Source organism: Anas acuta, chromosome 5 (genome assembly GCF_963932015.1).
Source record: "Anas acuta chromosome 5, bAnaAcu1.1, whole genome shotgun sequence".
In the NCBI taxonomy this organism is placed as follows: domain Eukaryota; kingdom Metazoa; phylum Chordata; class Aves; order Anseriformes; family Anatidae; genus Anas; species Anas acuta.
In genome coordinates, this window is record NC_088983.1 from 57846961 (window position 1) to 57873057 (window position 26097).

General features: G+C 34.5%; 1 protein-coding gene across 6 annotated transcripts in view; it reads left to right on the forward strand.

Annotated features, from left to right (window-relative positions):
- The window catches only part of ELP4 (elongator acetyltransferase complex subunit 4), a 196334-nt gene that overhangs the window by 2211 nt on the left and 168026 nt on the right, over positions 1–26097 (forward strand). For 5 of the 6 annotated variants that reach the window (XM_068685036.1, XM_068685037.1, XM_068685039.1 and 2 more), the window contains exons 2-4: positions 2757–2792; positions 12047–12168; positions 22467–22598. In XM_068685036.1, the coding sequence (XP_068541137.1) occupies positions 2757–2792; positions 12047–12168; positions 22467–22598 (290 nt within the window). Of the gene's footprint in view, positions 1–2756; positions 2793–12045; positions 12169–18705; positions 18782–22466; positions 22599–26097 lie in introns of those variants that run through there. The other variant, XM_068685041.1, reaches the window with a different exon arrangement.

Consider the following 26097-nt stretch of genomic DNA (forward strand, 5'->3'; position numbering starts at 1 on the left):
TTGTGGTAGAGCTTTTGTGTGTGTGTGTATATATATATTTTTTTTTATTTTATTTTCTGAACAGACAAAATGGAGCAAAAATTGGTGAACCAGAACACAGGGATTTCATTCTGTCTTTCTAGTAACTAGTACTTACAGTTCTTTTAAAAAAGTATCTAGGAAATATTCGATTCCTTGATACATTTGCCATAAATATTGAAGAGTTTGTACATCTCAGTTCAGGAGCATAGCTTAAGCTATCTGCCATACACTGAGACACAGCGATGAAATGAGTAGCTGACTGAATGTTTGCACTGTGATGTGCCACTAAATTTCTGGTAGCCTCATGGCATGGCAGTGAAGTGATTCTGCTGTGTTTTGAGTTCAGGCGTAACAAAGGAACAATATTAACACTTTTGTGACTTTTGTGGAAGCCTTGTGATCATTTTAGACATGCTGCTACCACACCTGTACCACTGATGCAAGCAAAAAATATCTCTTTACTCTTTTGTTTTTATGGTCTTGTGTTTCACAATTTTTAGTCTTTTCTTTCACAGGCTTTGGCCTGTGATTCGATGTGTTTATTTGTTTGGTTTTCTTTGTTTGTTGTTGTTTATTTTTTGCTGTTGTTTTAAGTAGGAAATAAAAGGTCAGCAGCCAGAATGTTTCATGTCAGATGTTCGTCTACTTTGTAAAAGCACTTACTGTTTTGGCTGCTTACTCAGCATGACTTATAAGCAGCATCCTTGTTCTACCTATACAGAGCAACGTTTGGAGCTGTTTTATGTCTTCTAGTTCTGGCTTGCTTATGCCAAGTCCTGTATCTTGGCTTTCTATAGTAGGCAGCAAGTAATGTTATGCTACTAATGCACAATATCTAGATTGCTCTAATATCATTTATTGATACTCAAACATTGATACCTTGTGTCTTGGCAGTCATATTACAAGTAACACTTCCTTAAAATATTTCTTTGAATGTTTTTTTTTCCTCCAATCTGTTGATATTCTGTCCTGGTGCTAAAATCCTTAATTTTGGAGGTAATTATGTATAATATGAAAATGGAAAAGCACGTATATTGTTTGCAAATCCTGTTGATGTTATAATCTGTATAATTATATTGCATTCTAGGTCGTTGGGTGACTTTTGCTAGAATGTGCATAGAAACTTAGCTGCTCAGCAGCATTAAGGAGCTGAAGATGAGTTCACATAAATCGGTGGTGAATGCAGAATTCATTGTCTTTTGATAAAAATGAAGTCTACTGTAGTCCTTTGGCCTATGGTCCTTTGGCATCTGTTTGGCCTACAGGAGAGAAATTTACTTTTTCTCTTCCTCCTGGGTGTACATCAACTTTATAGGTGCTACAGATATTTGTAGTCCCATAAGCAGAAGTAAAGATGAAGAAATCGATCCAACTCCTTTAGGAATCAATTTCCAGTGAAGTTTAATGAGCTCTTAATTTGACAGACTGTTACACTATTCACTGGAGTCTGACTGTAGAGACTTCTTTTATCAAAACCTTTGGATGCTGCGCTGATGTGATTCAGTTTGCTCCCAGCTTGCTTTTAGAGCAGGATTTAATTGTGGAAGACATACTGCAGTTTCATTCATGCAAAGCACGGCAATAGACTGGTTTCATGTGATCATCCAAATGCTTCCAAAGCTTTTGGAGCTTTCCTGTCACAGTCTTACATTCAATAAAATATTTGTAGTCTAACTTCAAGTTATTCGAATATTTTCTGTCTTGGAATGCAGATTATACAATTTTTTGCTCTTCACGTGAAGTAAAACATGATTTTTTTGTATACCTTCTCTGTTTAAATTCCTTCTTGAGACAATCATTTAAACCATTGTTACATAATTATACTTGTTTTCTCTTTGAGGAACAAATAAATCAGTCAGAACAAGAATTCAAAGATTTATTTTTTTTTTATACTGTTGAGATTGATAGGATAAGAGCCTGTGTATCAAAACATGGGCTGTATCCATTTCAGTCTCTTATTCATTTGGTCATCTGTGATTGGAACATAAGCATTGATTGCAATTGTTTAAGCAAAAAGAAGAAAGTTGTGTCCAATTGGTTAAAATATATTTTTATTTTTAAACAAATATTTTATGCAGCTGTATTGATAGAGCTGCTTCTGTGTCCAAGACATACTCAAAAATACTTTAATAGTATTTTTTTCAGGTTTATTTTATTTTATGAAGTGTCAGTCCAGCTCTTATTGGTTGAAATCATACCTGCCTTATTGTTTTGTCTATTTTCAGTAATACAACAAAAACTAGGGAGCCAGGATTTTGCCTGACTGACTTCAGTGGGAATTTGTGTGCATCTTAGCAGGCCACTTTATGTACATGGTTCTTGGTACAAAGCAATATCACCTGGTAGTGATTGATATGGATGTACTTTGGAGAATGTTTACTCACTTTGAGTCATCCAAGTAAAAATTCCCTGGCAGAGATCATAAATCGTTATTGTAGGACTTGAGTATAGTTGCATAGAGCTCTGCAGGATCTTTTTTGCCATGACGATGATAGTACAGTATATTGTGAAAGTAATTGTAATGTGTAATATATAATTACATGTAATGTGTAATTATTTCATAATAGAGAATTGTAGGAAGTATTGCAAAGGTAATTAAAATGTTGTTCACTTTTGTATTTTTAAATTCCCTGTTATCACCTTTCTTTGACTTATAAACTAAGAAAACTCAATTGTTCTCTAACGTAGCATTAAAATGTAGTCTTACTCTCTTCTTCATTTTGTTTTCTTTCCAGGTGGAGGCTTAGCTGTTGGAACCCTTCTTCTTATTGGTTAGTATAGAATATATAAATAAAATATATCAGAATGTGGCTTATTCTGCTAATTTCAATATATTATTAAATGACCTGTCTTTTTATTGTGTATAAAGACCACACTTCCCATTTCTCTTTTAAATGCTATGGAGTTGCTGAATTAAAGCTTTTGAGCTATACCTCAAAAGAAAACAAGGATCTAAGTAGCACATAATGCAAGCTAGCTTCATAACTTGAGAGAGTGTCATTTCATCCTTCCCACTGTAACCGTCCTGATGTTCTGAAGTAGGCTTTTTACATCTAAGAAGTTAAGTCTGCTGATCACTTAAACAATATTACTAGGGATAATTTAAATTTCGTTGGTATGAAATATGTATGCAAAAACAAGGTCTTCATGCCTCTAGAGAAAGACACCGGTAGGCTGGCAGTTGTTCAGTCTTTCAACCTTAAGTAAGATGTAATCAGTAATTTTCAGTTATTTTCTGAAGGAGTAAAATGATGTGGTCCAAACATTTTCCCTATCTTTACTTTCACTTTCAAATGACAACCATCACTAAGGAGACCAGTCTTTAACTTCACCTGCCTTTCTGTCTCCGTTTGTAGGTTGGGTCATGATATTTTGAACTGTTACAACATTTCAAATAATTTTAACACTGAAGAATATAACAGTGAAATACGGAGAGGGCTTATCTGAGTTCTCTTCTAGACAATATTGGGGTTACATCATGTTATTTTTGGCTAGTATAGGGTTTATATGAACCTGTCCTAGAAATTGAACAGTTTTCAGTTTCCCCGTGAGAAAGGTAATTGCTCTTATTATGTCTTGCTAGTTCTTATTTCTACATTTTAACTATCATTAAAGGCTGTTTAGAGACAGATGTTGCTGTCTTTAGTGAATCTTAGAAAATCTCAATTTTTAAATAAAAATCTATAAACTGCTGTATGTTGTGATGCAGATCTAAGTAATTTGAATAGTTGTCTGACAGAAAAAGTTCACTGACATTACCTGATTTCATATAGGTTACCACCTGTCTAATGGCGACCATTTAAGTTCAAATTTTTTGAGAATGCTGAATTGGTACAGCAGTTCACTTTTGGTAAAAGAAGTTGTCCAAATCCTCCTCTCTCTTCCTGGCTGTGCAGTCCTCTTCCTTGAGCTGGTACTAGTGCTTTTCAATTCTTTGCTGAGATGATTCAGCTCTCTAAGCATACAAAAAACTGATCTGGTTAAAGTGGAGACTTTTGTTTTGGCTTAGTGACCAGAGTTAATATGTGAGATGTGTACCAGAGCTGGTACAAGGGGAAGAGGAGAACTGAAGAGTCAGAACTAGAAGAGAGTATTTGGCCTTTCTTGAGGAAGAGAATACCAATTAAGCTTAATTTTCTTATGACATTTCACCCACATTTATGTGAACTCAGGGGAAATGTTAAAAAATTTTATGTCTTAACTGCTTTAAGAGATCTTTTCTGACACAGTTGAGAAGAGCTGCAGTCTTTCTATGGTTAGAAGGAGGAAAAAGTTAGAACCTATCATATTTTTCAGAGATCACAGATTATGAAACTTCTTGTCTTGTCTTCCCATGATATATTCATTGTCCCTGTCAGTAGAACTGGCTCATATCAAATGAATCTTCTGTCTATAAAATTGACATGAAACAAAAGAAGTCGGTTCTTTACACGGTATGCAGTTAAGTAGTGGAATAATTTACCGTAGAGTGTTGTGAAAGAAAACAAATAATAATAATAATTTTTTAAAAAATCATGCTATCAGTGGGAAAGTAGGCAACTTCATGGAACAGAAAGCAGTTTGGATTACTAAGTACATGGATACCAAGCCTGGTTTGGGAAGTCCTTGAGCTACTAACAGTGCGAGGCTGAGCAAGCGAAGCACCGTATTTGCTTGTTCAGTTCTTATTACCCTATCCTAAACATCTGCTTTTGCCTACTGTTGAGCATAGGGTTAGATATCCGTTTCAGCTGACCTAAATGGCACCAGATGAAGTGAATACAAAAGGCGGTGACCTTGCTGTTCTAATGAAAGAGATGCCAATACTCCGTGATTTGAAAATGATAGGATTCTTACCTGGATGGTTTTTGTGTTTGTTTGTTTTTTCCTCTGAGTGCATGACTGTTTATTTGTGATCTGCTATTAAGCTTAGCTTATAGAAACATGAAGGAGAATTTCACTTTTAGATTCGAAAACTATTTTTTTTCCAAAATAAAACTTTCCATATGTTATTTTGAAATGTGTAATTATATACCAAAAGTCTTGAAGGGAGAACTATATTTATTCATGACTCATTAGTCTAAAAACTTTTAGACTAATTTTTAAAGTTGGTGCAGGCAAAATTGTAGCTGCATTGTTAGAATATCCTGTCAATACACACAAAAAAATCTGTCATGAGATTAGTCTAGGCAAGCTTAATATTATACAGGATTGAAGCTGTCAGCAATAAACCTCCTAGGAAGATCTTCCTGCGTTGTACTCCAAGTGTTATAAAAAGGTTAAATTCTTCTCCCCTCCCTTCAACATTCTCTAAGGCAAGAATAAATTGCATTACTTTTAGCTTAGCTCCCTTTGCAAATTAAATGCTCATCTTCATTATTTGACACATTATCTTGGTTAATTTAACCAAATAATAGTAGATTCAGGATATTAAAATATTTATTTTAACTCTTGTGTTCTGGAGATGTAGTAATGGCACAGGTTACTGGATGTGACTGTAAAGTAATGTTTGAAATATAAGTGCTCAATTTTTTTAAATTCAAATCATAATAATAAGCATCATGATTTCAATTGATTTCAATTGAACTTCTATAGTATGTTCTTTTGACAGTGTTTTATTTATATGAAAATTATCGAGTTGAGGTACATGATTATCTTACGCAAGATACTAGAGGAACCTGAAACTTACTGGGTTTTGTTCCTATAGTAAGATTTAATTATTATTTTTTTTTTAACTGGTACTCTAATTTCAAGAGAGATTCCTGTACTGGGTTTATAAGAAGCGGTAAAACTGGCATTCTGACTCTTGAGTGAAATGGAATTTGAACGCTACCCAGACAGTTTGCTCAATACCAATGTGTGACCACTTGTTGGCTCTTTCACCTTAAACTGCTCCAGCAGATTAGCCTTATGGAAGAGTCTCCCCTTTCAAAACAAACAAATAGCATAGCTGCTGATTAAACAAACTCCTTTCCTCCCACTCCCCAGTGTGCTTAGACCTGCCGTTTCGCCACCCTTAGGAAGAGTTTTCAGAACAATGTGGTTTGCATTCATATAGTGAGTTACGGTGTGCTCAGATAGGGCTGTGCTGGGTACCCTATTGGAGCCTGTTCCTACATACCTTTGAGATGCTGTAGCTTTGACAAGGTCATTGATGGCTAAATGTTTTAAAGATTATCAGTAGGAGGGTTTTTGTTAGTAGCTGAGGTCAATTATATAAAGTTAAAGTTGTTTGGTTAAAAGCAGGTCCATACCTGTGCGTTCGAAGCCCTGCAGCAGTTTCAGCTACTTTAATTAGCTATTCTTATTTTTGTTAGACATGCAATTTAACCTGACTGGTAAGAGCTCTCGTCACTTGTCAATATAATTGAATTTATCATCTTTTTAAAAATTGAAAAAGATAATCTCCAGAGAGGTGCAAAACAGTGATTTTCCAAATATAATTATACAAAATACAAATTAATCAGAATTCACCTTTCTGAAATGTGGCCAAATGCCAAATATTGTAACTTGCATGTTTGACAACTCAGTGTTGGCATGTGCTAATTAAATGCAAGTGACACAGAGTATATCCCCTCAGGGTTAGTAAATGTGGACATTAGTAAAGTATCTTTAAAATGGAATTTCAGATTATTGAAATAATCGCATCTTATAACCTGCAGCAATTCAGAGAGATGTTTCGTAGCTACAGAAAGACTCACCTTAGGTCACAGTACTATGCTGTAGAGCTATCTGGTGAAAAAAATGATCAATACTGATAGGCTATGACAGGCTTTTGGCAGCTCTAGGGCAACCTGTCTAGGCTTTGTAAAGAGGGGAAAAAAAGCTATCTGTACATTACATTGCTGCAGTCTTATTTTTTCACCTTATAGCTCTGATCTTTGTAAGTAATTAAGCTACAAATTATCTCTGGAGTTTTTCAAAGACCTTTGTGTCATTCAATATACAGATGTTTAAAAGTTAGTTGTTACAAATATGATCCATGCATCTTTGTTGCCTTATGGTGACTTTTGTTCCCCTTCAAGTTACAGTGCTTCTCCTCCATCCCGCCCTTGGAACACAAACACCTCTGGTACAGGGGGAGCACTTAGGGCTAGGGATTTTTTTTAATTCTTGATGCCACATGTTTAGACATAAATTTCCATAATTACATGAGATTTTTGTCCTTAATGATTATATAAACCATCTGGTTACAATGCCTCACACATATCTGCTCTCTTTGTTTTCTGTGCTCCAGCTTAACTCCAGTATCTTAAAATTTGGTATCTAATTCCATGACGCACTGATTCCTACTAGTCCCACAGACAGTCCATGCACAAAGGTGTTGAGTATGTCTCGTAAGTGTTCAGTAGCCTGTACGGAATAGAGGTGAGAGAAGCCAGAAATAGGAATTGGTCTTTATCCTTTGTTTTCAACGTGGCTGTATGCTGGAATTCATTGTGCCGATACTGACAATACTGCATTTTCTTCATAACTGTTTTGGCCATGAAAGCATGCTGTTGTGGAAAGAGGCCTCCAGATAACGGTCAAAATAAAGTATTTTATTTATGTCCTTAATCTGCGCCATCAGAAAAGGTTTTGTCCCGGAGACAATATACATAACTTCTAGGTAAATGATCTCTTTTCCTTGTATAGTTTTACGCTTCACTAGTTACTCACCTGCTACTTAGCTATACTCTTTGTTCAGAAAGAATCAGAGAAAGCTGTGGACTGTTGTGTGACTTGTGGTGACTGGACCCAGAAAAGAGTCTGCAGCTGCACAAGTCTCGTTTGTCTGTCTGCCTTGTTAGCTAGAAGTGAAGTTCACAATGAAGGCTGCTGACGGGACAGCCATTTAGTACAGAGGCTAAGAATAAAGATTTGGGCCAGGCTTGTCTTAAGTTTCTTGGCTGACTAAAATACACTTAATGTTAGTTCCTACCCGTATAGAAAGGAGGTAGTTCTTCTGGATGTGTGTGTAATTTGGAAAAATAAAGATAACAGTCAAGCATTTATCGTAGCCATCAACGAGTAAGTCCAGGAGTTATCAGAAAACAAAAATCCTTGAAAGTATTTTGCCCACTTTACCTATGAAAATAATCAGTGAGCTACTGAAATACCTGTGCTAAATGATTTGTTTGTTTATTTAGAAAAAGAAAGCTGTACTCCTCTGGTTTTGAATAGCAATGTAACTGTTGAATCCAGGGTACAATGGATGCTATCAGAAAAGCCCCATATGGGTGCACTTTAGATCTTTTGAATACCACAAAAGTTTAGTGACCTAGAAATGAATCAATAAAAAGCCATCCTCTATGTGACAAATTGAAGAACTGAGGGATTCTTACAGATGCATTGACTTTAACAATTCAAGATACACTGTTTGTAAAGGCTTTCTGAGACACATTTAATCCTTTGAGTACTGTAGCAGACTATGAGGTGTTTTATATTTAGATCACTCTCCAATAGTTCATTTTCATGTTTTCACTGTTAAGTTTACTGTTAAGAAAGTTGATGTAAGAAGACAAGAGGAAAGGCTAGTGCTAAAATGCTTCTTCACACTGAACAACGTTTTTAATTTGCTAATGTGAAAGCTCCTCATTGCTTTGCAAAAGGAGGTTTGGAAGGGTATGGCAGGGTAAAAACCTCTTCAGTCCCGTTAGATTAGAAATAAATCTAACACTCAAATTATAATCTTGGGCAAGTCAGTGGAAGGGTTTATTTCCTGTTCCCCACCACTTCATATACATATAAAAAATATTCTTTACTACTACAGTCTCATTCCCTCTTAGTTTAGTTACATAATCATCAATGCACAGTATGATTTCTTACATTTATCCAGTTTTACAGAGTTTCTATGTTATGTTTGGCACATAACTGACCATGCTGTTTACTTCCTAAGGAATAATTAATATTAAAAATGATTATCCAGAGAGACTCTCTGTATAGTTGCAAACACAAACCCAAGCTAAAAATGCTTTGATTAAATGGGATATTGGCTCATACTCTGGTAAATGTGAGTTAAATCCTGTCCATATGCAATGCAGCTTGGTGTTTGTGTGCTCCAAATGATGAAGAAGGTGAACTTTAACCTATACATGAAAATCAAGTTTTGTGATTTGTCAAGATGTGGTAAACATTACAGCTGAGGATTCTTCCAGAATGCCCGACTTATGTCCCTTTTCTTCTTTTGTTCGAAGGGAGGGAGGTCTAACAGTATTGCCTCCACTGACATCTGCTGCAGCGATTATATGGGAGGTTTGGTGACCTCTTAGGTAGCTCAGACATACTCTTTATTTTTTGAATAAATAGATACCATGCTGTCACTTTACTGATTTGTAAGTGGCTTTGGTTCTTAAACTGAGAGCTTCATAGATGGAAATTAGCACATGGAAGTCTATATTCCATAATGTATAGCTGTAAAGAGCTGTGGGTGGGAACCATATATGTTCCTGGACTCCAGTTACAGAGAAGAACCACTCCAGTTATGTTTGTGTTGTTGTTTTGTTGTTTTTTTTTTTTTCCTCTTTTTGAAGCAATTTAAGGGCTAGGCAGGTTTCAAATAATACGTTTAACAAATAATACTGTAATACTTCTTAAAAACTTTAGTTGGTGTCAGTTCTACTCTTTGCTTCCCCGGTTGGGATTTGGTTTTATCTGAAATGAGCCTTTTGTCTCCATCCTAGTCTCACAAGGATCAACCTCCTCAAGTCATGGCACAATCTATGGACCTGAATCACTAGGAAAACACTTCTTTAGTATCCTTATTAATCACTAAATAGAATAAAGGAAGCTGGAATAAACTATATAAAGTATTTAATGGCTCTAAACTTTCAAGGAAATAAGTTTGTAATTCTGTAATTCTTTTAGGAATTTCACCAGTTCTGGTGAAATTTTAACAGGAAACAACAGTAAGCATTTGTGAATATTGCACTTCTCACTGTACTGATCTGTCCATATTCTTCACTAGATTGTTATTTTTGGAAAGATAAATGTGCCACTTTTATGTTAATATGTTACTGGAAGTGGATCAGAAGGCTAGTATGTCCTGCTAAGCAGGTTAACAGTCTCAAAGGTAAACGAAAGAATATAATCTCAGTTCTTAAATCCCTTAGCTTACAATAAGCTGCATGCATCAATGACTAGTAGTAGTAGGAATAGTGTTGTAATTATTGTACTCCCTTGGGTTTATTTCTCTGTCAGAAAATGATGGTTTACAGTTGCTTTTAATTAATTTATTTTTCAAACAGAATTCTTTTTTAATGGTTTTAATGAATGAGAAACTTTATAAAAAATATTTCTACTTAACAACAAAGTCAGTAATCTTGGAAGCTGAAGGGATTATTCTGTAGAAGGAGAAGAAAGAAATGAAACAATTAATTTTTGCCAAATTAGTAGTGTATACCTTTTAACATTAAAAAAAAAAGAAAAAGAAGAAAAAGACAAGGTATCTCACATACTAAATCTGAGAGTGAAATGACAAGCAAGGAAATAAATTGTGTGTTGCCCGATGTCCCATGGAGAATAGGGAGTGTTTCTGGTAGAACTCTTCGTTCCCCAGTGAATTTGAAAATTTCAAATTTTGAAATTTACAAATTTCCGTGTCTTGCTAATCTAAGCACTGAAAGTGGCAGTGTTTGTGTATGGTATCAGGAGCATTGCGGTGAAATGCTATTTTTCTGGGATTTGCTTCTTAAGTTTCCTCATTGCTTTTAGGCTCTTTCTCCTTTTCAGATGTACACATTCTTTCTTCATTTTTCCCTACCACACTTAATTTGTTCTCTTTGCTTGCTAAGCTCCAGAATGTGCCGTTCTGGTACATATCAAAATGGTAGTATCCCCATTGCCCCACCCCACTTTAGATATGAATGGCAGCTTTCTCATTTTCAGCTTTTGTTTTTGGTTTTATGAATTATATTTTAACATTTTCATGTGTGATTCATAATAGGGAGGAAATTGTTTCCAAGTTACACAAACAATGGATTAGGAGTCTTGTTAGTTCTGCATAAAGAAAATTTACCTAATTGGCATGATCTAAGATTTTACTGTATTAATCAGATTATTATACTGTCAGGAATGTGTTGTGCTAGCTGTTAATATTGCTATATTTTTTTCTCTATCTCCTAAAAGTAGAGAACATCCAAGATGGTTCAATTTCAGAAGTTATTTACTCATTCACTTCCCCCATAGTTTTTAGTTATGCTAAACTTAATTGTATGAAGCTCATTAAGACTTTCTGATTCTAATAATTTCTGATAGTTAACTTGCAACAAAGAGATGCTGATGGAAATGTTTGCCTTCCTGCAGTCAGTGGGAGTTCGTATGTTGGTTTCAGTGGGCTAGTATTCACTACGTTTGTTAACAATAATTTTCTCACCTCTTAAACTGCAAGTTCAGTTGTCTTTTGAATGTGTTCATGTTTTTGCTCTGGATAGATTGCAAAAATGGCATTGCAAATGGTTTTTCAGACAATTGAATTTTTTCTATTGGAGACTTGTATTTATACAGATTTGCTGGATTTTCTTTTTTTTTTCAATATTTTGCTGTTGCCTATTTTTGTAGTTCTTAAAGCTTTGAAAGAAATACTGATGTAAGAATGTCTCTATAAGAAGTGTTAGCTTTACTTTTAGCATATCTTATATGACCACATTTTGAAAAACATCAATTCATAGATATTTTAAGCAGGTTGATTAATACTTTAAGCAGAAAGAATATAAAGATAACATAGGTCTAAGAAATGAACAAAACTGCTTCCCATTGAGCCATGATTTTGGTAAATCAATCTTGGTTGACACTATGGGAAAACTTGTTATGAAGACAGTACTATTGCTGTATCCCATCCATACTGTAGAGTCAACTAAATGATTAAAAACTGTATGTCAGGCTTGAAAAATTAGGAATCAAGTGTTGTTTTAAAATTTTCAGATTCATATTTTACCTACTATCTCAGTTCTACAGTACATATTCTAGGAGGTAGACCAAAAGAGGGCTTTTATAGTGTTGTGAAAATAGAGACCGGTGTTCTATCTAATAAAAAAAAGAAAAATCCCAACCATTTTTGTTTCCACAGAGGAAGATAAATATGGTGTTTACTCCAATTTGTTGTTCAAGTATTTCCTTGCGGAGGGAGTTGTCTGTGGACACAACTTGTTTGTTGCTTCTGCTATGGAGCCTCCTGACAACATCTTAAAGGTAAAGACTCATAGCTTTTGACTAATAAAGTGCTAATTTCTTGATGTATTTAAATACATTTTAAAGTGTATATATTATATTTTAACAAATTAATTAATCTTGGTGATCCACAGGAATGTGTTGGGAGTCTTTACACTAGCCAGATTTGGGAATTAAATTTAGCTTGCTGGCTTGCCTCTATAAACAGTGAAGTAAGATCTTCTCAAGGATCAGTCTAGGGGCCTACTTATCCGTCGTTTAGATCGTGGAAGAAACACTGCAGTTTAGCTGGCTAAACTGAATGGTTTGTATAAACCCAACTGTTTTCTTTCTGTGATAGGTAGGTGGAAACTGTAGTTAAGCTGCTTCCAGTATATTGGGGAGGGTGGGGAAACAGCGTACAAACTGTGTAGATATTTCTTGTAGAAAAAGAAAGAATAGCATTTAACATCTTTCAGTACATCTTCCTTTACGCATGCTTTTCATTCTGACTGTCTTTTTTCTACCAGGAAATATGGTCACTCTTGCATCAGGTCACATAAAAAGGTCTCTTGCAGACTTTTGTGAACTCTTAATGAAGCACTGATATTTTCCATTATCAGAAAATTATACAAGGGAAAAAATCCAGTCAATACTGTAAAAAAAAAAAAAAAAAAACTGAGGATAATCTTAAATTATGAGGATAGTCTTAAAAAATTGATTAAATATTGTATATCTTTCTAAGGCTGCTTTTTTCTAATATCAAAAGTAAAATATATTTTTCTGGTTGCTTCTGCATCAAGGGTCATCTGACTGTTTTCTTAAGAATCTTCAAAGGCTATTTCTGGTCAAAATTACTCCTTTTCTCGTTCCTTACCTAGTGATGGTAGTTTTTGTGCTTCATCTGTTCATTATGTTCTTCAGTATTCATGAAAAAATATATTCTTTATGAAATTATATGCTTGTGGTTAGAAAAATCTATTTTTTTATGTTCTTGAAACTAAAAATTTCATTCCTAAATGAATACTTATTATGATTTGTTCTTGTCTTTTATAATATAACCTAAACAAATAGGCTAGAATTTTATTGTGAATTATGAATTGCATAAGAATTTGTGCTTTTTATAAAAGTAATTATTTTTAAATAATTGATAATCAAGTCATTGACTGGCTGACCATACAATGCGTGGTCATTGCATTTGTTGTTCTCATTAAAATTAAATTAGTCAAATGAATATTTTTATTGCATGGTATTAAATGTCTTAAAATAGACCAGCTAACATGCATTTCGTTCTTCTCTCATTCACCTTGAAATTAATCATTTATAGCATGTCACGTTTTTCCTGGTTCCTGTTTATTATGCTTTTGCTAGTCAACAGACATTGTTACATACCTATTCTTGTACCAGTTGGAGTTTCTGGTCAGTTAGTCTGATGCTGTTTAGTGAGCTCGGTTGTCTGATTTTTGCAGTAAGTTTTCCTTATTTCCTTATTTCACTAGGTAATAATACTGCATTCCTTTGTTGTAACTCCATAATGGTGTTACTAAAAGTGATTATAAAAGGATAGACAATGTTAGTACAGGAAAGTTCAGGGAAACGTAATTTTGTCTTGTTTTCTTTCTCCGTTTGTGTGTTTACATATCCAACAGTATTGTCTATGTTTTCTACTCTTACCTTGACTGTTCAACCCTTCCTTTGCTTACAGCAAGGCACAATAGAGTTGATTTCTCTGATTTGTATTGCTGTCTTGAAATTGCTTCAGTGAAGTAACCCTGTAATACATTAGGCATCAATCTAGAAAATTACGTGCTTTCACACTTGGCAGGCTTAGGCACTTCTTGAAAAGCTAGTATGTATTGCCTAAAAAGATGACATTGCAACACCTGGAAGAGTTGATCTAAGACTGGCATTGGCCACAGTTAGGTCTACAAATCATAGAAGCAGCTTTCCCTAAGACTACTTTAATTGACCTTTAAAGGAGAAGACCTTCAGGTGCTTCAAGAAGTTCTCTTCTATTGTAAAAGTGAAGTTCAAGTCAGGTTTTTAAGGCAACATATCTGACTGTTGAATAACATTGCATTTCATTTTTTGAGATTAGTAATTAATTTATTTTCAGTATCTGAAGGGACTGTATTCTTTGCTGGAAAGGCAACATGAATTTGGTACATATCAACCTGAATTACATACTTTGTGCTTGTTTTTTATTTTATAACATTCAGGTATGGATTCAGTGTATTCTATAGCTAGTTTTCTAATTAATTATTTTACATAAAGACAGTTCTTTATCCGCCTTATGTCTTTATTGTGTGGTCACTCTATTTATAATTCTCTGCTGAGATGCCATAATTGCCCTATTCTAATTTTATGATGTGATTGGAAGTTTCTTGAACCTATAACCAAGACAAATATTGCTGGTAGTAGGAAGGGGAAAAGACATTCTTATAGACCATAATTATCTTGAAATTGTGTATAACTAAAAGACAAGCAGAGGATAAAAAGCCCTGATCAGCTGCCTAAGATATATTATATTACCACCCACCAATTTATCCATCATCCTTTGAAAACATATTCATGCCTTTTGTAGTCAAAGCTCCTTCAGGAAACTGGCATTAAGACGTAATGCTGAAAAATTATACACCTCTGGTAAAACCTACAGAACTATATACATGCTGTTTTTAGAAAGTATTTTAAACATTTGAGAGCATTTTCTGTTCAATCTATATTCTTTAGCAAAAGATAACTTTTTACTATAAGGGCATAAATAGTGGGAATTGGATACCATAAAAGAAATAGCATGGTATAATTCTGTGAAAGATTATAAAACAAAACTGATTGCATAGGTAAATGGAAAGCAAGTTCAATAATAATGTTTCCTTCGGTCATTTTATATCTTAACATTCCATTTTCAGTACAAAACTTTGTTTAGACTGCAAATTATGAAAAGCTGTTATGTACTCAAGCTGAAAAACAAAGGGAAACTAATAAACAAAGGTGTTCTTTTTTCTTGTCTCAATTTCCTTAGTTTCATTGGGTTTAGTGTCTATATATATATATTTATTTTTTTTAAATTAGCACTCTGAAATTCATGCCAACTATTTTGAAGTTGTATATGGTGTTTGTTTTTGAGAATGGAACACAAATTCGAGGATATGCTTATTAGAAGAATATGGCATAATAAGAATACAAATAGGAATAAGGATATGGCATGAAGCTGCAACAGGGGAGGGTCAGGCTGGGTGTTAGGAAAAGATTCTTCACTGGGAGGGTGGTTGGGCACTGGAATGAGCTTCTCGGGGAAGTAGTCACAACTCTGAGCCTGCTGGAGTTCAAGATACGTTCAGACAACGCTCTTGGACATATGGTTTGACTTTTTGGGTGGTCCTGTGCAGACCCAGGAATTAGACTCAAACTTATGAAAGTTTTTAAAAAAAAAAATCCTACTGAACTGAAAAGTTCACTAAAACAAGAAAAGTATAATTTAAATATGTCATTTTGCTTAAGCCTGTTTGGTAAGCCTGAAAAAAGTTCTATCTCTGACAAGTTGGTTATACTGACTTGACTTGAAGAACATAAAATGCACACCTAACTCTTTTCCCAAGGAGAAGATGAATGCAGAAAGAACTAAGCAAAATTTATTTTTGTTATTTCCAGTGTCATTTAAGAAACAAACATGCAAAAAATATGTATTTTAATTATATCAGTTGCAATATAATTTTCTGCATTACAACAACATTGCTATAAACTTGACACAAAAGTTATAAGGGTGTGAAAGGGTATACTGAGGGGGGAAAAAAATCACTTCTGTTAAAAAGAATGAAATCCTTTTAAGCAGTACCCACACTGAGAACTCTCTAAAGTGTAAAGCTTTGTCTTTAACAAAAGTTTGGACCAATCTAATAAAAAGATTTTCCAGAAGCAGGGCAAATAAATGTCTAGCTTCGGTTTCAGGTTTCCTCTCTACCAATCTGTGGCTGCTTATTAGGATATTTTCTTTCATGATCTTATTAATGAAATGATAAGCTTGTTTTTAAACAGAGTTCTTACATAGGCTATTAAATGTATCAGAATTTTAGAAGTAGTAGTTTTTCAAAAACAGATGTTCAGGCTTCGGTACTAACTATTAGTACTAACTTCAGAACTAACTATTTCACAAATCTATTAGGTACGTTTGTAGAAATGATTTGCTCAGTTAGTCAACTGTGTCTTACAGTGCTTACCTCTAAGGGTGTTCATGAAAACTTTTGTTGGTGGTATTAACTCTGCTTAGGCTAGTGCATTATACGCTGCAGTAGAGGTTGCAAAATTTTAAGTAAGGATGCTCCCATTTTTATTCAATATCTTCGCGTTAGTTTTCTCAGTGTCTTGTTCTCCTTTTTGTTACATTTATCTTTTACTTAAACACTCCTGAATTGATACAGAAAATGCTGAAGAAAACATCTAATATTCTCTTATGCATTTCTGGTTTTCAGCGTTGTGAAATGAATCTGTAGCGGGAAAAAGTTGTAACAAAGAGTTGTGTGTCTTGACTGTAGGGTTTACTTCTATTTATGTGCTGTAGAGAATACATTCTCATGGTTTATAACAAAACAAAATGGTTAGACTACTTTCAGTTGCTCTGTTTTATGAAATCAAAAAGGTAAATTCTACTTTTTTCTCTTCATATAATTCTCATTGACATCTCTGGGTTGACATCCGTTTGGTGCTTTCGCATGCCAAAGAAAAATGTCCATAGAACTAACAGCTTTACCTGGAGATGGAAATAAATTGTTGTGCAAGGGCCCCCTGAAAAAAATAAAAATCTGTATCCAGTCATTTGTGTTCTTTAACAATAGACCTTGTCCTCACAAGTGTTTACAATCAAAATAGAATCCTCCTCCCTTTTGGGAGTAGGGCCCTTTAAACTGACATTTATATAATACATTATTGAAAAGAAAATATTTACCCTTCCTAACTTACCATCTGGTGTCCTTGAAATACTAAAAATTAACATAATGAAAAAGAGCCTCAAATTCATGCGAGTTTAAACTATTTAAATATCATTGCAATTAAAAAGCAACAGTGAATCACTTTTTTTAAAAAATTTATTTCCCATGTTTCTTTAGCCAAACCTGTAATAATATTGCATTGCAAGATAGTTACATAAAACCATGCAAACAGCATACTTATTGGTACAGAAACTGATAATGTTTAAAATTTTTAAGTACTATTAATTACACAGTTATCGAAACCCATAAGGATCAAAGGATTTTCTATAAGAGGGATTTCACATACAGCTTGGATTATGTTGCTAAATAATAGCACAGTAGTACTTCTTTAGCAATGTAAAATAGCTTAGAGAGGAGTATGATGCCTATAGTTGGTGTAATGCATTGGTAATTAAGAGGGTGTGAGGTTAAGCTTCATTAACTGCTGTGGGATTGTATCTTGGATTTTATTATCCCCTAGAGAACGTAAGAAGTGAGAGAGGTCAAACTGTTAGAATCTGATTTTGCTTAGTGCATCTGCCAAAACGAGGCAAGCAAAGTAATGTGGTTGCGAACACAGAAAGACCTGGATTGTTAGCAGATATGGATTGTACATCATTTCCTTTCCGTTCATTACACAGATAAAATATTTATTAACAAAATAGATTACTGCATGTCTGCATAAGTGTCATAAGTTTGGTTTGTTGGAGACAGTATTATTATAATCGGATTGTCATTTAGTATTAGCACTTTAGAATAACATTTTTTCAAAATTATTTTTTCCTTTTAAAACAAGGCAACAAACTTCCTTCTGTTTTTGTTTTTTTTCCTTTCTGCATCTCCCTCTAGACACAGATGGATGCCCCAACCAAACCACACTTAATAACTTTAGCACTTGTCTGCTTTTTTGTATTTTCATGCTGCATAGCAAAGACTTGTATTTTATTTGACCTCAAAAAATGCTGTATTTTTTTATTATTTTTTTAAACTGTTGCACTGCTACATGCTTTGGGTTTTTTTGTTTGTTTGTTTGTTTTATGTACCTTATGAAAGATATGTCTTCTTTTAGCCTGGGAGAATATAACAGTTCTCAGGAGCTGACACACTGATGCCACAAAATTGTCAGTCCCAAAGCTTTTCAAAGCTATATGATGTAGGAGCTGAGATGTTTTTAAGCAAAAATAGGATAAATAGGGATTTTATGGGTTGATAAATCCACTCTGTTTCTTGGTCTTTTGTTTTTATAATGAGCACTTTTAGTTCCAAATTTTAGAAGCAACTTTTAAGTGTTTTAATAATCTTCTATGCTGAGATTCTGATTTTGATTCTAATAATATAAATTTATTTACTTAATCCTAAAGAGGCTCAGAATCTTTTTGGATTCAGGAATTATCAAAATGGAATTATCCTACTGATAACTTCAGGAGAGTTTTTTAAGTGTTTTTATATCTGATTGATAGAGAAGTATAGTTCTAAATCATCTATGTTTGAGTGAAACTTCTGTTAAAAAAAAAAAAAAAGCATTATTGCTTTTGTTTCTTTATTTGTAATGAATCTGGGAGAAAGGGAGTTGTGATAGTCTTTGAGCTAAAACTATTAAATCTTCTGCACCCAGATATTTTGAGGAAAAGTCCAGGCTTCATCGTCTTTAAATGTTGCTCACTGAAGCTATGTCCTCAACTGCTCTCTATGTGAGTCCATTTCAGATATATTTTGGTGTATTTGTGACAGAAGCACCTTGTGTTCTGGGGCTTGTTGGGCTGGTCTGCTTCACCCTTTCCATACCTCTTTTATTTTTCCTTTTCTTTAAAAAGAAACAAAACAATCTGAGAAATGATTAATGCTTTGTGATTCTCAGACAATAACAAAACTTCTCATGGTAATGAAAAGTTGTGAAGTATATATCCAACCAGCCAGCCTTTATCTGTGAGAACAGGACATAGCTGTGTCCTGAGAGCTGGAGCCTTTCTCCTGCTTAGGTACTCTGTATCACTCAGATGTGGTCAGTTTTGTGAAGAGCTATGTCCTTAAAACAAAGAATAGCTTTTAATTTGAACAGTTGTCAGAAGAATGCATGTATGTTGGCTTTTCATCAGCAGAGATGTACCTTCAAACAGCATTATTTAACCTCTCTTTTATGCAGTTTAGTGTAAATAGGGGGGAAAAAAAAAAGAGTAAATAGAAGCTGGGGTAATAGGGATGAAGTTACAATGCAAATCTGGAGGGAAAGAAATGTTACTAGTTCTGTTTGTGGATCTTTGTTCAAAACATATTTATGTTACAGGTAAACCCATACCATGAATAGGAATGGAACATTTCTCCTATTCATGCTTAAGAACAATATCTCAGCGTATTTAACCAAGTTAATACACCCAGCAGAGCTCAAGCGATTGGCCCTCAAAATACCAGACAGCTCCAAAGGCAGACTGCTCTTTCCAGATTGCAGCTAGATTATGTGAGAAGCTTACTAAGAGACAAAGTTCATAACGACCTCATGCAAGAATGATTCAGGATACGTTTGCTTTAGCATAATGTATTCGTTGGCATAACAAATAATAAGACAGTGAAACCAAATAACCGCAGCGATGTTCTAAGTCTCAGTGTATTCTGTGAATTTGTTTCTTGCATGGAGACAAAAACACAGTGGCCTGAACTTGGTGCACCTTGGAGCATGCATGGTCCAACTAGGCAGAGCAGTTATTGCGTAAATGCCTTTTGGGAGGGAGCTGGGGAAATAAGAGTTGCTCTTGGTATGAGAGAGTTGTTCACGTGCTCCTGTCCTGTCTGTAGGGCAGCAAGGGACAAGACATAAAATGGACTTGAGCTGACACATATGCTGCCACTGTACTGAGTCAGGGGATTCTTAAGTTGCTTTTCGTGAATTTAGTCATTTTTAGTAATTAATAATTTAGCCATTTAGTAATTTTTAAATGGTAGAACTTTTTGTTACATCAGAATAAAATCTCCTTTATTAAGTTACAAGTTAAATTAAGTCTGTTAGAAAGGAATGGAAGCCTAGGATGGTTTTCATCTCTGGCATCTGAAATCTTTACCAGCTTCAGGTGAAACCATTTTTCCTTGATCTCTCAATCCACTGCATTCTTAGCACACTTCTCGCATACCACAGTGGCTAATTGCATTGTACTAATGCTGTGTCTCTACGTGATTGTTTTGGACTGAGCTGCTCAGGTGTCAACAGCTAGCATTGTAGTATTTGTAACGTCTCCCATTTGGCCCCGTGCCATGTAAGAAGGCTTTGTTCTGCATTTGACTGCAAGGCAGGAGCTTTTTTCAGTGTTGCATGAGAGTATTGAAAAAGCTTACACATTCTCAGTAATACTTGGAGAAACTCTCATATCTTATTGTATCGACCTCTATTTTATTCCAGCATAAAACACAGTCAGGGGGTGAAACCTACAAAACCATTGTCTGTAATGATGTAAAAGCAAATGTATACAGCTGAGTGTCCCTGTCCCAAATTTGTCAATTATTGTACAACAGCATAACAATATATAACTGATAGATATTTGCAGCGATTCTGGAGGAGGAAAATATTAAATGCATTTAAGAAAATATCAGCACTGTATTTCTCTTTAGTTACAATAAAGTGAATGGTAAAACACACCATTTCCTGAATTTCAGCTTTGCAGATGACATGAGAGCTGCCCAGTGACAGTCCAGAAGATGAGGTAGCAAGTGATTGTATCGCTGGTGGGATCAGAAACAGTGCTCAGGGAGCTGGATGAAATGTTTTTTATACAAATAAAGGATAATATAAGTGTACGAATCAGGGAATAGATTTGAAATAATCCTGAATTTGCACTTGGATACTTAACATTTTACTTTGGTACTTATTTTAATATTTAAGTTTAGTTCTTGCTGCATACATAAACACAACTCTGCTGATAGCAAGAGGTAACCAACATACTTGGAAATACAGGCTAGTTAATCAACCAGGGTTTTTTAACATACAGTTCTGGTTCATCCTTTAGGAAGGAATTCTTTCAATTAGGAAAGTAGATAATTTAAACTATTATATTTTTTGTTTCCTTAATGAAAAATAAGGAACTTTACTTTTGAATAGGGAAATATGAGCTTCTACAAGGCTTTTGCAGTTCATACGCAGAACCAAAGTAAATAAGCTAAAATTATTTGCTCAAAGGTGCATCTTCTGCCTAGCTGCTGAAGTGCAGACATACAGTTCTATTTCTACAACTTTACTGAAGTATTTACACAGAAGTTTTCTTAGCTTTCGTTAGCTGTTATCTCAAAGGGTGTATCCCATATTTAGATCAAGATTATTCTTCTAGGACAGTTTTCAAATTTCTTTTAAGTCCCCATAACTAATATAGTGTAAGAGATACTGATGAGCTCTCAGTATTTTGAATCATTGCAACCAAACCTCAGTTTTCTCTCTCGAGACTTCTTAATGAAATATTAGTTTTGTTTTTTGAAAATGAATATGTTTTTGTTTTGATCTATTTGAAGCAGATAAAGAGTTTCTGTGCCATCCAGTTTACACAGATGGGTGATAAAGATGGGTCTGAAAACTTGGCTGCATTTCATTCATCTACTAGGTGTAGAAGCACAATGCATTAATACTGTGCTTCATATCCACCTATTGCTTTGTCAGCAGCACAACTAAGGTGGAAAACAAAGTTTGTCATAAAACATTAACCCTAATCCAGGCCTAAGTCAAACTTACAATTCTGTCCTCTTAGGACCATTAAATCCACCTGTGTGCAATGCTTTTTTAAGATAGAAATGTTTGCATTTGAAACTTTTAAAAATTCCACAATTAAATGTGTCCCTTCTGTTTGCTCCCTTGTGTTCCTAGATGTCTGCCATTAGTAGATAGAATGCTTGATGATTAGCAGAAGGTTCAAAATGTCCTGTTGCAGTTGTCTTCAGCCTCTGTCTGTAGGGTGTTGTAATCTGTTGAATACTTTTTAAAGATTTACAGAAGCTAGCAAAGAAAAGGGGCTTATCAAATATGCTTAAATTCACTATGCAAGGAACACACCTGTTGTCAGAAATGGTTTAGGAGATCAACCTTTTAAAAAAAAAGTTGGAAAAAAAGGAATGTGGATGCTGCTCAAGATGCGTAGTTTGTGTACAGTAGTATATACGGTGTTATATTTACCATTCTGCATTCTCTTCTATTTGTACAATCCATTTTACTACAATTATATGGTTTTTGTGTTGTTGTTTTTGTTTTCCACAATCAGTAGGATCTAGTCTTTCAGAACAGTTATTTAATCAAGTTTTGTTACAGATATTGCAACTGTCCACTACATTAAGTGAACTGCATTAGCCAACGTACTCTTTGGGTAACAATCTGTAGATAGCTGACATTCTTTCACTCTCTACTTGTAGAAACTTCCGGCCCCTTTGCTTGATGATACCCACAGAAATGAATTGAGAGAAGAAGCAACACCTGCTAAGTCTGAAGATTTTCAAGATTCTATGAAAATAGCCTGGCGCTATGAGAATTTACCAAAAATGGAGGTAAATCTTAAGTGTTTCATATTTTCGCCTTTCACAGTGAAAATCAATTTGCAGAGGAAGCGCTTTTCAGCACAGGATAGTACTACTGGATTGCCTCCTGAGGGTAAATCATCATTCAGGAATATGTTTCTTGGTTACTATAAATACAGAGAGAAAAGGAATTTGAGAGTTTGCAGGAAATGTAAAATTTAATACAGACAGTAAAAACTGAAAAGTAAAAGAGACTTTTTGCTATGGGGTTTTTCAACAAGTATTGTTAAGAGGAGACCACTTCTACAAAAAGTTGGAATAATCCGGTCAGTTACAAACTTTATCCAGCTGTAGCTGTACAGAAATAACTTATGTAGTTTTGATCAACAGTACTTACTAGATCTCTCTAATGGAAGTACTGTGTTGAAGCAAGCTGTTGACTTGGTTATCCATGTGCGTAACCACTAAAGTAAGCGCTTGAGATTACTGTCACTAGAAACTAGTCACTGGGCAGGGAGAGTATAAGAAACAAGCCCATCATTCAAAGTTTATAGCTGTTAGTGTTCTGCGAATAACGTGTTTCCCAGGGCTGGTGATTTTCATATTTAACCTAGTGGAACAATTAACCTTTAATAAAATTACAGCGTTTTTGGCTATCCAGAACAGAAAACTTGCTTTGTCTATACATTTTAGTCTACATGTTTTATAAATTCTAGTTTAGATGTAGTCATAACTGCCTAGTAAGTTCAGTCATATTCTTAAAAAACATAATTGGAATGTGACAAAATGATCTTATAAGGCTTGGCATGTTTGGTTTTCTGTGAAATTGCACAGACATGGCTATATAGTTGTGTCAGAAAAGACTTATATATGGTGACATGCCAAATCAAACAGCCTCCAGGGTAATCATATAATCTCATCAATTTTGTTATTGTGGAGCTTGCTGTGCCACTTTGAACCATCCCCAAAATAAATTGTCTGTTTTAAAATCTAACAGAATTCCTAGTACGCCAATATGGAACCTATTGTATGTTCTTACCAAATAGTGTTCTGATGTTCTAACAAAATATAAAACCAAATAATCTGCTTAGGTGTGCACTCATTCTCTATTATTCCATCCAGTAATAGAATATTTTCTCCGGAATAGATGATGTATTCATCATGGATTGTTAAAATTTGATCATGGGAAGTAGAATAAAATGATCAGTCTTTAGTGAGGTATTTCCCTTTTTATCATTGCAGCTTTCAGAAAGGGATCCTGATCATTCTGAATAGTTGATGTACAATATTGTTCTGTATACATTCAATTAAAAAAAAAATTAAAAATAGTCTAGTTCTTAAGCTATCTATATCAGAAGTCCTTCAGAATATTGTAAATGAAAACTTATTTTGAAATTGATACTTCTCCATGTTTCATAATGCAGTTATCAGAAATTTTGGTGCTGTGCCAAATTAATTTGACTGGTCAATATACTCCATGGAGGAGAACGTTTGATATTGCCTTGCAGCACCATGGATGGTGTAAAGCACTTATTAGTATCATTTAATTAACAGCTTAAGTTGTGTTTTATTCTTTAATCTTTGTTTTGGCATTAAAAAAAATAACATTGAATAAAATTTCAAGGTATATTTCCAAATTGATTGAACTAATTAATCCATTTTTGAAGTTTCAAGCCTGAAAGCAAGAAACCAGCTTTGTTTTTAGCTAGAACTCTAAACATGTTAGCAGATAAGTTTTCTGTTCAATATCTGGCTTTACGTGAAGTAAGAACCCTTAAGAAAAGTTGTCTGGAGTTTTTGTTGCCTAATTCAGTTCTTATTTGTAGGTAATTAAGAGGCTATTGTTAATATTTCATGTATTAACTTCCCTTTTACTGGACCTCATGTAGACTAGCTAGGTAACTGAGTTTTGTTAGGGTGCCTGATATTTGTTAGTACTCTCCGTAACTCTCACAGCTTCTCTTTGCATATGTGCACATACCTTGTACAGCAGCAAAACACAGATGGTTTATCAGAAATCTGTCAGAGTAACAGGTCTCTTTATGCTTGATGTGCCTTTCCCAGTTTGTTACTTTCATCTGTACCAGAGGTTAATTTCGTTTAAACTTTTGAGTATATGGATAGCCTATTTTGCAATGCAAGACAGTGTGTTTTTTCTTCTTTTTTTTTTTTTTTTTTTTTTTTGAATGAACTGCTTATGTTCTTGGGGCAATATATAAACTGTCACAGCATGAAATCAATTTTCTGCCTTGATTCATCCTAAATCTGAGATTTCTAGCACATTAGTATTGCAATTAGAAACATTAACAGCAGACGGTAGTGTAAAAGCATGTTCTGCTCACTGACAATTTAGTGCATTTCTCCATGTGCAAAGCAGGAATCCCAGAAAGAACAGGCTTGAGCCTACAATCCACTAATAAATTTATCAGATCAAATTTAAGAGGAATGGAAAGTCTCTGGTTCGCACTCTCCATGGTCATTCTGCTAAGGCAGATTATTCATGCTTACTTGATTCAGGTAGGCTTTTTGCAAGCTTCCCTGCTAAGCCTGGGAATGCAGTACATTGAGGCCTATTCATAGGCTTCTGACATAGCCTGGGCTTTTATTGCATGGTGTTTTATTATAGCCAAATCCTAGTCTCCACCCAGTTTGTAGGCACTGTGCTTATTCTTTTGAATCAAGAGAGGTTATCACCTACCTTAATCCATGCAGCAGGGTGGATTAAGGACACCAATGTGCCTCAGGATTCTCAAAGAGGATCCTGGAAACTTCTTGTTTCTTCTTTTTTGCTGTCTTTACTGAACTCTATTGGGCCTCAGTAAGGATTTGCATCTGAAATGGGCAACCTGGAGCTTTTCTCAATGAAGACATCAGATCAAAGTTCAGTTAGTCAAGGCCTTTCTAAAACATTAAGGGGGCTTGGAAGTACACAATAAAAAGATGAGCTCTGGCAGAGATTGCAGTAAAAACATTCTGATCTGTAATCCGGATAAAGAATAGATTATAGGCCAAAGAACAGCCCCTGTTTAAATTGTTTTTGGAATCCTCATTTTAAATAAAGTTACTTTTACATATAAAATATTTAGAATTCAGTCTGATGGATTGATACGTTTCGTTATACTTCCTTCTTTAAATTCATTCGCTGATAAATAAATTGGAGCACTGACTTAGAGAATCTGTCACTTTTTGTGTAAAAACGATCTGCCTCATCTGACTAGATACATATAAGCAATTGTATTTCTTTTTTAATTAAAAACTTGTTTTTTGTTTTAAAATAATGAAAAGTGTGGTTTTAGTTTCGTTATTTTATTGTTTTTGTCAGGAAGATGCTGCAATATTGTTATTAGTTATGTTCTCTGCAAATTGCCCAGGCCAAACATCAATTAACCAAATAATTTCAAAATATTTACTTTAAATCAAGTTATTGTAATTAATCTTAACAGTTTAATATATATATTTGTTAAAATGAAACATGAAATAAAATTGTGGAAATAAATGGCATGATAGCTTTTAGAAAACTAGCTATAAA